The sequence below is a fragment of the Stegostoma tigrinum genome, chromosome 15, assembly GCF_030684315.1.
Source record: "Stegostoma tigrinum isolate sSteTig4 chromosome 15, sSteTig4.hap1, whole genome shotgun sequence".
Classification (NCBI taxonomy): domain Eukaryota; kingdom Metazoa; phylum Chordata; class Chondrichthyes; order Orectolobiformes; family Stegostomatidae; genus Stegostoma; species Stegostoma tigrinum.
In genome coordinates this window covers 64,339,520-64,352,554 of record NC_081368.1, presented here as the reverse complement: position 1 = coordinate 64,352,554, position 13,035 = coordinate 64,339,520, and the positions used below count along the sequence as shown (strand labels likewise).

The following is a 13,035-nucleotide window of genomic DNA, read 5'->3' as shown; positions in this document are numbered from 1 at the left end:
TATATACAAGCTGTTGAAAGATATTTAGTCAACCCTCATTGGTGAGGCCCATGAGAAATCAAGAGTGAATATGTCAAGGGACTTCTTAAGGTGGACACTGATTTCAGGATAAAGGGATGATCACTTAGACATGGAGATGAGGCAAAATTTCTTCACCCAGACAGTCATGAAACTTTGACATTCTCTGCTGCAGAGGATTGTGGCTGCTCTGGCATATCTGTGACTGAGATGGACCATTTTTTATCAGTTGGGAAAATAAGGAATTGGTGGTTATTGGAATTGAGCCAAAAAGATCAACCATAATCAGATTGATTGTCTCCTGTGGCCTATTTCTTCTTTTCTTATCTAAGTAGAATTAGCAACAGAGGAATAACTAGACTTTGTATTCAGCTCTTTCTTACTTCTATAAAGTTTGAGTCCATATTTGGCTATGCTTAATGACAACAATATTTCCTGAAAAGGTGGAGAGATGATTAGTAATTCCTCTGTTAATCACCACTGGAGACAATAAAACCTTAAGCGGCTAGGATTGATTGTGTAGTTTGTATTGTGTATAACTAGATTCCACTTACTGTATTTTCTTGGAGCAACTTGATGATATTATGGAACTATCCTTCACTTTTGCAGCCCCAAAGAATAAAGGGTCTTGTAAACAAAAATGTCCTTTTCTTTTAGGATAACAAAGTGTGGAGCTGGATGCACACAGCAGGCCAAGCAGCATCTCAGGAGCAGGAAAGCTGACGTTTCTGTCCTAGACCCTTTTCTGATGAAGGGTCTAGGCCCAAAACGTTAGCTTTTGTGCTCCTAAGATGCTGCTTGGCCTGCTGTGTTCATCCAGCTCCACACTTTGTTATCTCGGATTCTCCAGCATCTGCAGTTCCCATTATCTCATGTCCTTTTCTTTTGACTATAGTTCCTGTTGTAATAATTTTGTAATTGCAGCATTCAATGTGCACATAGCAAAATCCCACAGGTAGAAATGTGATCATGACCAGACTATTTGTCATTGAAGAATGAATATCAGCTAAGGCAATGGAAACACTCTCCTTTCATTCTTCAAACTAGCATCTTAGTATTCTCTTATGACCACCTAGACAGGACATCAGTTTAAAATCTCAACTTAGGTAAATCTCCAAACTGCACTCGAGTGTCAGCTGTTATTTTCGTGCTCAGGTCTCTCAATATGAGACTTGAACCTGCAATCTTCTGACTCAGAAGGGAATTCTCCCAACTGAGCCATAGCTGACAATACGGCTGCAGCTTGAGAAATGGTTGTTTTCTGGCTGGACAACCCTGTACTTTAACCCTGAGTTCCATTTGCTATGGTTTGTAGACACGTTGACTAAAATAGATCTTGTTAGCTGAATAAATAGTTTTTTTTGTTGAGGATTGGGATAAGGAATGCTTCAACAACCCACAAGGAGGGATTCCTTCCCTCCAGAAGTTGCTAGGCTTTGCAGTTCTCTATACCGGAAACTGATAGAGGCTGAATCAATGAATATAGATTGTACAATACAGGTTCCATAGAAAAGGGGGCCTAGGAGCAGAGAGACTGGGGCATATCTACACACAAATCTTTGAGGGTAGAAGGGCAGATTGAGAAAGTGGTTAAAAAGTACATGATCATACATGTTATTAACAGAAACATATATAGCAAATTATGGTGAACCTCTACAAAACAGCAAATATTGTGTTTACCACACTTCTGGAAAGATGTGAAAGCTTAACAGACAGTGTGGAAGAGAACGATAAAGATCATTTCAGCATTAGAGAATTGTATTTACATTGGTTGGGGAAGTTTGATTTATTCTGCAGGAAATTTGATAGATTCAAAATCAAGAAGGGTCGTCAAATTAAAAACTGTTTCCACTGGTGGAGGAGAACAGAGGACACTAACTTGATGTGTTGGAATAAGTGATGTAAGGAATAACGCAGTGCGTGGCTGGGGTCAGAATGCAGTGCTTGACAGTGCGGCCGAGGCAAGATGAGTCACAGCTTTCAAACGCGAATCAAGATAGGGATTTGGAGAGAGAAAATGTACAAATCTACAGAGAAAGGGTAAAACAGTGGAAATTGCTTAGTTGCTTATGGACAGAGCCAGAATAGACATTATAGGCTGATTGGAGATAATGGGAACAGCAGATGCTGGAGAGTCCAAGATAACAAAGTGTGGAGCTGGATGAACACAACAGGCCAAGCAGCATCTTAAGAGCACAACAGCTGACGTGTCGTGCCTAGACCCTTCAATTTCAGTACGGTAGCCACTATATAGTTAGATATACTTTGAAGTTACAACACAGAAATTAGCCATTATTGGTAGCTGTTGGTAATTCTGTTGTACACAAGGCTCCTCCCATATTATTTTCACCTAACCCTACCTTGATGTCGTTTTGAAGGCTATCACCATGGTTTCAGTAAACTGCAAAACTGATTGTATGAAGTATAATGTAAAACTGGGGCAGCTATTTTCACCTGTTCAGGCTGTGGAGGTTCTGGCAACAATTTAAAAGAAGTTTGAAAGAAAATCAGGAAACAAAATACTTTTAAGACTGTAAATGTGAGAGGCACTTAAATTACAAAAGTCCTTGTCAGGGAGCGGGGTGAATGCTTACGTAGCCCAGGTTGTTATCTCAATTCAGTAAATCCATACCTTTTTTGGTGCATGATTCAGCTCATAATATATATATCAAGGCATCATGTGATAAAGGGTGAACAAAGGATTGGGCGTTGGCTCTAACACGCAAGTATTTGGCATTGGAAACAATTAGCTACAAAAGCCAGATGATTCACTTTTGGAAGTTCACTACTGGGCCAGAAAGTACGAGAGTGACTGAGAAATACCTGTACTAAAATGAAGGACAGGCTGGATGAGCTAATGAAAGTTGCAGACGGCCAGAATGTGAACAAAGTGCTTGGTGGAATTGATAACCCACTGTTTGAAGGAGCGGGATTCGGCAAATTTGACTCATTTTTTAACGAGGTTTCAGCCATTTCCTCAAACCTCAACAAGCTGGAAAAGCTAGTTTGCGGTATCCAGAGAAAGCAAGCAAAAGTGCTTTGTGGGACCGAAAGTGACAGCATATCCAAGGAAAAGCAAAGTCTGATGGATGCAAAGCGTGATTTTACCCACGAGGCCAAGAACGTGCAATCACAGCTGGACATGATGCATTTCAAATTTTCTCAGAAAATGGACACTGCGCAGCTGTCAGTTGAGTACAGGATCCACCAGTGCCAGTTTAACGCATTGGCAGCCCGTTACCGGGACATTCTATCTTTGTACTATGCGAAAGAAATCGAGTACGTCGGTCGGTTGAAACAGCAAATCGTTCGACAGACTCAGCTAGCGGGCTTGCAGCTGCAGGATGAGGATATTGACCGTTTGATGGAGAACACTTCAGCCCCACAAATTGTTGGCCAAGATCTGGAGACCCTCAAAGCCAAACAGCATCTGGCTCTTGCCCAGCAGCGCCAGAAGCAACTGCTGCTCCTCGAATCTCAGATCGCTGAACTTCATGAACTCTTCCTCCAGTTTGAGGTACTGGTAACCGAGCAGCAAGAGATAGTGAACAGCATCGAGTACAATGTAATGCGAACAGTCGATTATACCACTCAGTCAAGAGATAACGTCAAAACTGCAATAAAATATCAGAAAAAATCTCGAGTTACTGCAGCCGCAGCAGTGGTATTGAGCCTGTGTGCCTGTGTACCATGCATCGCGAAGTTGACGTCTTAAATACGATTCCACAACACATGGTTTCTCAGGCTGTCATCTTGGAACCTAATAAGTACTCTGGATTACCTGTATCCGTTCCAACCAGCTGTTCATTTGGATTTCAGTATGTCTATCATCGGATCTTTGTGCATGATTGACTTGCTGGCACATTCATTCCTGTTTCTCTGTAAACTGAAGATGAAGCAATGGTTTGTACAATAGGGTCTGGGAGTGTTCATGTTTTCAATGTCAGCCTTACGTGTCAGTATTTATTTTAGGCCCCAGAGGGGATGGGTTGGGGTACATGGTTCAGTGGGGACTTTTGGTCTGCGCTTGTATTAATCTGGGAATTGTTTCCAGTTGGACAAATATGAAAAGCACCAAACAGTAAGAGACAATTCAGCCATATCTGTTCAGTTACTTTTGAACCATGCCTAAGGGGTCCTCTTGTATGCTTGATGGTTTCTCAGAGTTAAAATAGAGTTTCAATTCTATTTTGAAGATGATATTACAAGCTGAAATGAAAAATGCCACTGTTATCTGTCCTAAACATTGTCAATCCTCTTCACTGGTAGATAAGTTCCTTGCTGCTACACACAAGCACACAGCTTTTAGAAGCTCTGCAAAATTGTATCTTCATTCATTCTCGGGATGTGAGCTTCATTAGCAAGGCCTGTTGCTCACCCCTCGTTGCTCTTAAAAGTGCAATGGTGTACCTTTCTTCAAAAATGGGTGCAGTCTTGCAATGCTATTCATTTGGGAGTTGCATGATTTTAACTCAGCAACAATTGAGGAATGGCAGTGTATGTCCAAGATGGAATGGTGGTGACTTGGAGCGGTACTCACGGATGGTGTTCTCAACTTTCCTGCTCCTTTGATGTTTGCCTGGCCTGCTGTGTTCCTCCAGCTCCACGCTGTGTTATCTCTGACTCCAACATCTGCAGTTCTTACTATCTTTGATGTTCTCATACATCTGCTCCCTTTCCTTTTGGTAAGTGGTAGAGGGGTGGAAAATGTGACCAATGTGAGATGAAAAACAGTAGAAACTGGAGCTTTGCAATTTTTCCATGCATCCCTATTGCAGTAACTATGCATGACAGCAAACATTGTTCTAACTGGCACCTTATAAACTGGCACTCTCAATAAACTGGCAAAAATTATATACCTCAAATACCATGAAGTTTACTGCATTATTCAGTCAAATTATAACAGGTTTTTTTTGCAATTTACTTATCTCAATATAAATATGTTTGTTGTTCAATTGAATGACCACATGAAATATGAAGAGTCGATTCAATTTCCTCAAATCTCCTCAAATACCACAATCTATCGTGATGTCTGAGACATCAATTGTGAGTGTGAGTGAGAAGGGTCTCTATCGGTAAATTTTAGTTGAGGCAAAGCTGCATTATTATTTAAGTGATAACAAAGTGTGGGGCTGGATGAACACAGCAGGCAAGCAGCATCTTAGGAGCACAAAAGCTGCCATTTCGGGCCTAGACCCTTCCAGCCCAGCTCATCCCAGCTTGCCTAACCTGTTCTTCCTCCAACCTATCCCCTCCTCTCACCTCAAGCCACACCTCCATTTCCTACCTACTAACCTCATCCCGCCCCCTTGACCTGTCCATCATCCCCCGGACTGACCTATCCCCTCCCTACCTCCCCACCCATACTCTCCTCTCCACCAATCTTCTTCTCTATCCATCTTCAGTCTGCCTCCCCCCTCTCCCTATTTATTTCAGAACCCTCACCCCATCCCCCTTTTCTGATGAAGAGTCTAGGCCTGAAATGTCAGCTTTTGTGCTCCTAAGATGCTGCTTGGCCGGCTGTGTTCATCCAGTGCCACACTTTGTTATCTCGGATTCTTCAGCATCTGCAGTTCCCATTATCTCTTATTATTTAAGTGATTTATGTTGTAAATATAACCTAGTAGTGATATGTATATGCCCTGCATTATGTTTCTATGACTATGTGTGTGTTTATATATTAATTATATGGACCTCTTGATTAACCGGAATATTTGACCAAACAACACATCCTTGTCCCCGAGGTGCCAGTTAATAAAAACATTTGCTATACATGTAAAAAGTTTTGCATGAGTGCACACCTCCCAGAAACCCCTCTTTTTTACGTGTACATTTCTTTTTCCAATATGTAATGAAAATGACTGTAAGATTTCTGTTCTTATTACATAAGGGCTGTGCAACTGCCAGGAGAGATATTCTCAGATTGTCACCAGTTTACCTAGAAAATGTTCACCCAGAAAGGAATTTATAATCGAAATGTCAAGGTAAAACTGTTCCACATCTGGCTGCCCAATTCAGTTGCCTGGCACCCTCCAATCTCTCTTCACTTGAACACTATTCTCGAGTTACCATGTATTAATACCAAAGGAAATTTTAAACAGTATTTTTCCCTTCTGCAATTTTTCAGAGCAGTTAAGCTGCCGGCACTAGTAAAAATGAAGCCAGGCCTGCTGTAGTCACGTTGCAGCCAGAAACAGAAGTGATTGGCGCAGCAGATATTTTCTGGTTCGAATAATTTTACTTATGCTGTATCCACTGTTTTTAAGTGACAAGGAAACAATCCAAATGTGAATTGGGTCTTGCAGGCAATCTGTTAATTCACCAGGAAAAGTTTCTAAAAAAACACATTTTTGTACTGTGTGCGATGACCTGAAACACATTATGATAATCCATCAAGTTTTATTGCAAAGCCATGCTTTTCGCACATCCCCTAAATATGATGTACTAAAAGTGGGAATTAGCTTACTTGGTCATTCTTAATCAAAAATTGTTAAAATAAGAATGGAAGAATGTGATCCCAAAATCTGAGGAAATCCCTTGTATTAGAAATAATATTCAACTGTTTTGTCACTGTGACCTTGTGTTTCAGTCTGTAATGTAACAATAAGCATGAACTGTGTAATTAATAATATAAAATCTAAAGATAACTTTGTTTACATGTCACTACCTGATAATTCACATGGAGTCATAGAGCTGTGCAGCCTGGAAACAGACCCTTTGGTCCAACTCATCCATGTCAACCAGATATCCTAAATCAATCTACTGCCATTTGCCAGCATTTGGCTCAGATCCCTCTTAAACCCTTCCTATTCATATACCCATCCAGATGCCTTTTAAATGTTATAATTGTACCAGCCTCCACAACTTCCTCTGGCAGCTCACTCTGTACATGTACCATCCTCTGCGTGAAAAAGTTGTCCCTTAGGTCACTTTTAAATCTTTCTTTTCTCACTTTAAAGCTATGCCTTCTCGTTTTGACTCCACCACCCTGGGGAAAAGACCTTGGCTATTCACTCTATCTATGCCCCTCATGATTTTATAAACTCCTATAAGGTCACTCCTCAGCCTGTGATGCTCCAGGGAAAATAGCTCCAGCCTATTCAGTGTCTCCTTACAGCTCAAACCCTCCAACCCTGGCAACATACTTGTAAATTTTTTCTGAACCCTTTCAGGTTTCATAACATCCTTCCTATAACAGGGGGACCAGAACTGAATGCAATATTCCAAAAATGGGCTAACCAATGTCCTGTACAGCTGCATCATGACCTCCCAACTCCTATATTCATTGCACTGACCAATAATGGCAAGCATGCCAAATGCCTTTTTCACTATCTTGTCTACCTACAACTCCACTTTCAAGGAACTGTGAACCTGTCCCCCAAGGTTTCTTTGTTCAGCAACACTCCCCAGACCTTGCCATTAAGTGTATAAGTCCTGCCCTGATTTGCCTTTCCAAAATGCAGCACCTTATATTTATCTAAATTAGACTTCATCTGCCATTAATCGGCCCACCCCATCTGATCAAGATCCCGTATTATTCTGAGATAATCTTCTTGGCTGTCCACTACACTACCATCTGCAAACTTAAGGGGCCCTATTCTCTCTCTCGTTAAATTTTGGGGCGGCCTCGTGGCTCATTGGTTAGCACTGCTGCTGCACATCGCCAGGGACCTGGGTTTAATTCCAGCCTCGGGCAACTGTCTGTGTGGAGTTTGCACATTCTCCTTGAGTCTGTGTGGGTTTCCTCTGAGTGCTCTGGTTTGCTCCTACTATCCAAAGATGTGCAGGTTAAGTGAATTGGCTATGCTAAATCACCCAGTGTCCAGGGATGTTTAGGTTAGGTGGTTTGGACATGGGGAATCAGGGCTAGGGGAATGGGTCTGGGTGGGATGCTCTTCAGAATGGTAGTGTGGACTAGTTGGGCCAAATGGCCTGTTTCCACACTGTAAAAAGATTCTATGGATTCTATTCTATGGATCAGATATATGTATGAAGTGTTGAGTGGCTACTGGATGAAACAATCTCCTGGTAATGTGTAGGAGACAAAATACCATTGGCTCACTTGAGAGGCAGTTGGATGATGTGGTGAAGAAGGATTATAGATTTGTATGGAGGTGTAATCTAGAGGGTTCTAAATGTTATCTGTACTGTGATCATAGTTGCTCCTCTGTCATAGTACCAGATGGGATAGAACTAATGTTTATCTCAGTAAGGAGTGGACACTGGCAACATGTGTACAGCATTTGAGATGTTACCTCTTATTACTTAATGCAAATTGATTTGAAATAACCCTGCTCAATTTAAACATAAAAGCTGCAGCAAACTTTTAGAATTGGACACTGTGCACCTTTAGCTGCCTTCCCATTCATTTCAAATCATGTCAGTCTTTTAAAAATATTCCCCTTCATCTATCTCGACATTTCTGCAATTGTAGACATTGTTGTTCCATACTACCCTCCACCAACGCTTTTCCACCATCTTTCAGCTATATGGGATTACACATGCCCAGTTCCATTCCTATCTGCATAAGCATCACTAGAGGATCAGTTGTAATGGTTTCTCTTCCTATTCCTGTGCTGTTACCTCTGGTGACTCCCAAACATCTATTCTTGGTGCACCTATCCTCGTATTTCCCATCTGCTTGGTTCCCCTCTGTGTAAATGCCTGAAAATTCAGCATTCGCCACCTCTGTTGACGCGCCCACTGTTGCTAAATTTATCAAACTGTTTATCCAGAAGCCAGCAATGGGCCAGGAAAAAATTCTTTTTAACATTGGGAAGACTGAAGCCGTTGTTTTCAGCTGCTATGCCAAACTATTTCTGGGCTACCAATTCATTTCCTCTCCCTGGCAACATTGTGAGATTGAACTGGTCTGTTTGTTTGCAACCTTCGCATTGTGTTTGAACATGAAACCACTTCTGACCCTATGACCCCGCCATTTCATTGTGATCAGTTCCTGAGCAAAGGTGCCCATTGGTTGTGATTCTGGACAGGATGTTACAAAATGTTTACGATCCTGTGTGAGTCAGGATGAACTGGTCCCTCTTCTTAAATCAACCCCTCTCTTAATCAGCTACACCAATGTTAATTTTTTTAAAAAATCCCTTCCCTGCTGAATGCTTCTTATTAATTGAAACACATTATATCTCTCAGACCCAACTTAATTCGACTTTGGTGATTTTATTAGCTCCTCAACACGAGAAACAACAATAAACTGTGACACACTCTGCTGCTTGTGTCCTTCCTCTTTCCAAGTCTTGTTTGTACAGAGTCTCTCATTTCCTTGCTGCTAGACAACATCATAGTTTTAAAATCCTCATCCATTTTCAACTCTGTCCACGGTCTTGCCCTTGACAGTCTCTCCAATGAACCTCCAAGATATATATAATCATCTAATTTAGCCCTCTTACCTTCAGGCAACATTGGCAGGTGTGGTTAGCCCCTACACTTACACTTGGACTTCCCTCTCTACACCTCGTCAACTTTGTACATTACTTTAAGACACTACTTCAAACCTACCTGTGTGACCAATCTTTAGGATATTACACCTCTTCTTTCCTCATAAGACTCTGCCCTAATTGGTTTTATGGCACTGCCTTGAAGCACCAATTGGGATGTTTAATTGCCTTGAAGGTGCTACATTATTAGTTCTTGTTGTTGAAACAGAGGGTAACATTTTCACAATGATCAAATATGTGCTTGTAGAGCAGAGCCTTGCAAAATAATGGGTTTGACACTATGGAACTACACTAACTCCAGCAATGGGACAGACATGGTCCAGAGAGCGGTATCTATGTTATCTACACCTTCAGTGGTATTTACACCAGTACAAACATCATGTAAGGCCACCAGAGTGATATTCAAGTCATGTTTCTGGTTAAACTTGCATGAAACAACCCATTGATCCTTTGAGACATTTCCCTGAAAGCTGTGCTTTATACGAGAGAACTTAAACTTTAAACTCTACCATTATACTATGCAAGGTTATTTCTGACTATTGTACTACATGGTGTTTTCAGTGATTGCGAACTGTAAGTGGCAGCAACCAAATCATAGTTAATTTTACAGGAATTTTACTTGAATATTATGGCACATGGTTGTGGAAAATATTGCAGCCCTGCTCCAGAGCTTTGCCTGTCCGTAAGGCATCTCTAAATAAGATGCTCTATTTTGTAACTGCAAGTCATAAAAAAATCAAAAACTAAATTTCTGTATTGCACGATGCAACTGAGCCATTTGCTGCAGTCTCTCTTGTAAAACTGACCTTCACCAGACTAAAAGGCATTGAAGACTTTATAGAGCTAGGTGGGTCAGAAGATTGAAAATATGTTGCTTGTCTGTAATGAATGCAGTAGTGATAGATTTACACTACGACAGTGCATTCCAAATAAATTAAAAAGCTGTGAAGTGCTTTCAAGGAGTATAGATGTTTAGCAACAGAGTGAAAGGAAACAAAGCTGGATAGAAGACAAAACATGTTTGCAGGAAAGGCTTTTGAAATTAGGAAGATAAGTGAAAATGCAATGGTATGCAGTGAGATTGAACTGAGGTTGTTATGGTTAAAATTAGTTATGAGAAAGAAAGCAAAAAACTTTAATGCATAGAGTACCTTAAAGGCCTGAGGCCGTCAAAAAGCACTTTATTGGCAAAGACATACTTTCGAAGCACAGTTACTGTCGTAATGTGAGAAATTGTTTGCTGCATTTATGTATAGCACATACCAACAGCAGGTAATAGTAATCAGAGGATCTATTTTTTTTAGAGATGCATGTTAAAGGATAAATATAGGCCAGGTCAATGGGGAGAATTGTGCTGTTCTTCCTCGGAAAGTATTGTGAGATCCTTTACACCCACATAAGTGCTCGATGGGAATTTCATTTCCTCTACATAAGGGGGATTGAAGAATTAACTGGTTTGATTCTGTGCATTGGGGGTCAAACATTAGCCAGAGTGAGGCAATAGGACAGCTGTCCTGCCCTAAAAATGAAATTAATGAACCTGGAGGATTGGGAAAGAAGTTATAATTCAATGGAGTGTCTGCAGTGTTGAATAGCAGGAGCGTGCTATCATCACGGAGGGTTTTGGTAGAAGAAAATGTGTATTTAAAATTCAATGCCTTGTGTTGTAATAAATGGGAAGAGGTTCAATGAGGTAGTAGGTGTATGGAAGGAAACATAGATCAGTTTATATTCACAGATGCACATTTGGAAATGCATCATATTTGCAGAGCTTGAAGGCCATCCAGCAAATCATTGGCATTTTGGAATCAGCTACAGAAGCTGTGGTGAGAATTGTTTGGAGATGAAAAAGAACCAGAGCCAGTCACAAAGCTTACATGGGGAGGAAAATACTGTTTGGAGTTGGCCAGGATATTTAGGGCTTTTTAAGAAATATATTACTCGTACTCCAAAAAGAATTAACCACAGTCTGATAATGTAAAAACTAAAATCCGTTGGAAATCTTGTAAGAGCTTGAATCCCTTTTCAACCTTCTATTACATCTTGCCCTTTGTAATCTGAGCTTTACTGGCTGGCAGATGTAAATTTCTGAAGGGCAGCCAATGTAAGATGTAGCTACAGCTTCTTAACTTAGCATTTAGATAAAAAAAATTCTTTGGATTGTATTCAGACATTTGATTGTCTGATTCTTAATAATTGTCAGGTTACGAGCACTGTGAGTAAGGTCAGCCCTTTGTTTTTCATACGTAGTCACCCTGAATAAATGGCAAAGCGCCTCTTCCTTGCTTGCAGTTTGGTCAAACTGAACCTGTCTCCTGTGCCATTCAACAGCCACTTCCATTGACCTAGGATTTGAGTCACTTGCAAAGCAGATCAGGTATGTACACAGGTTTCTATCTCTTACCATTAGTGAACCTGTTGGGTTTCTGTAACAATCCAACAGCTTCATGGCCATGAAGCCAAAAGCAAATCATGTATCCTGCAAATCTGAAATAAGTCAAAAAATGCTCATCACATTTGGAAGTGTCAAGGGAGAGATAAAAACAGTATTACCCTTTCAGGCCTACTTAGCACATAGAACATAGAACATAGAACATTACAGCACAGTACAGGCCCTTCAGCCCTCAATGTTGTGCCGACCTGTCATACCAATCTGAAGCCCATCTAACCTACACTATTCCATGTATGTCCATATGCTTATCCAATGACGACTTAAATGTACTTGAAGTTGGCGAATCTACTACCGTTGCAGGCAAAACATTCCATTCCCTTACTACTCTCTGAGTAAAGAAACTACCTCTGACATCTGTCCTATATCTTTCACCCCTCAATTTAAAGCTATGCCCCCTCGTGCTCGCCATCACCATCTTAGGAAAAAGGCTCTCCCTATCCACTCTATCTAACCCTCTGATTATCTTATATGTCTCAATTAAGTCACCTCTCAACCTTCTTCTCTCTAATGAAAATAGCCTCAAGTCCCTCAGCCTTTCCTCCTAAGACCTTCCCTAGAAATATGATAAATTTCAAGCTTGTAGAAAAGGAAGGGTGGGCAGATGCTGAAAAAGAAGACCTTTGATAGGATTAACACAGCAGGCCAAGTAGCATCTTAGGAGCACAAGATGCTGCTTGGCACACAAGATGTGTTCATCCAGCTCCACACTTTGTTACCTTGGATTCTCCAGCATCTGCAGTTCCCATTATCCCTGTGATAGGATTGATAGCATGAAAGGTTAAATGACAAAAGATGTAGGGCCAAAAGGAGGAGCAATAGGACAAGTAAAGGTACCAAAAATGTGTGGAGAGGAGGTGGGCAAGATCATAAGGGTCATGAATAGAAAGCAGCTGTTCCCCTTATTTCATGGTCAATAATAAGGGAGCATAATTTTAAGGTTAAGGTCAGGAGGTTTAGAGGGGATTTGAAGAAAACAATTTTCATTGGAATCTGGAATGCACTGCTTTGGAGGTTAGTGTAGGTGAGAACTCTCACAACCTTTCTTAAACTAAATGGATGAGCACTTGAAATGTCATAACATTCAAGGCTATGGGCCAAGTGCTGGAA

The 13,035-nt window shown here is 40.9% G+C and overlaps 1 protein-coding gene across 1 annotated transcript; it reads left to right on the top strand.

Moving 5' to 3' along the window:
- The first annotated feature begins 2,816 nt into the window (after positions 1 to 2,816).
- LOC125459041 (syntaxin-1A-like) lies at positions 2,817 to 3,747 on the top strand. Its single transcript, XM_048544953.2, has one exon. It carries the CDS (start codon positions 2,852 to 2,854, stop codon positions 3,731 to 3,733), a length of 882 nt encoding a protein of 293 aa, XP_048400910.1. The 5' UTR covers positions 2,817 to 2,851; the 3' UTR covers positions 3,734 to 3,747.
- Positions 3,748 to 13,035: the final 9,288 nt, after the last annotated feature.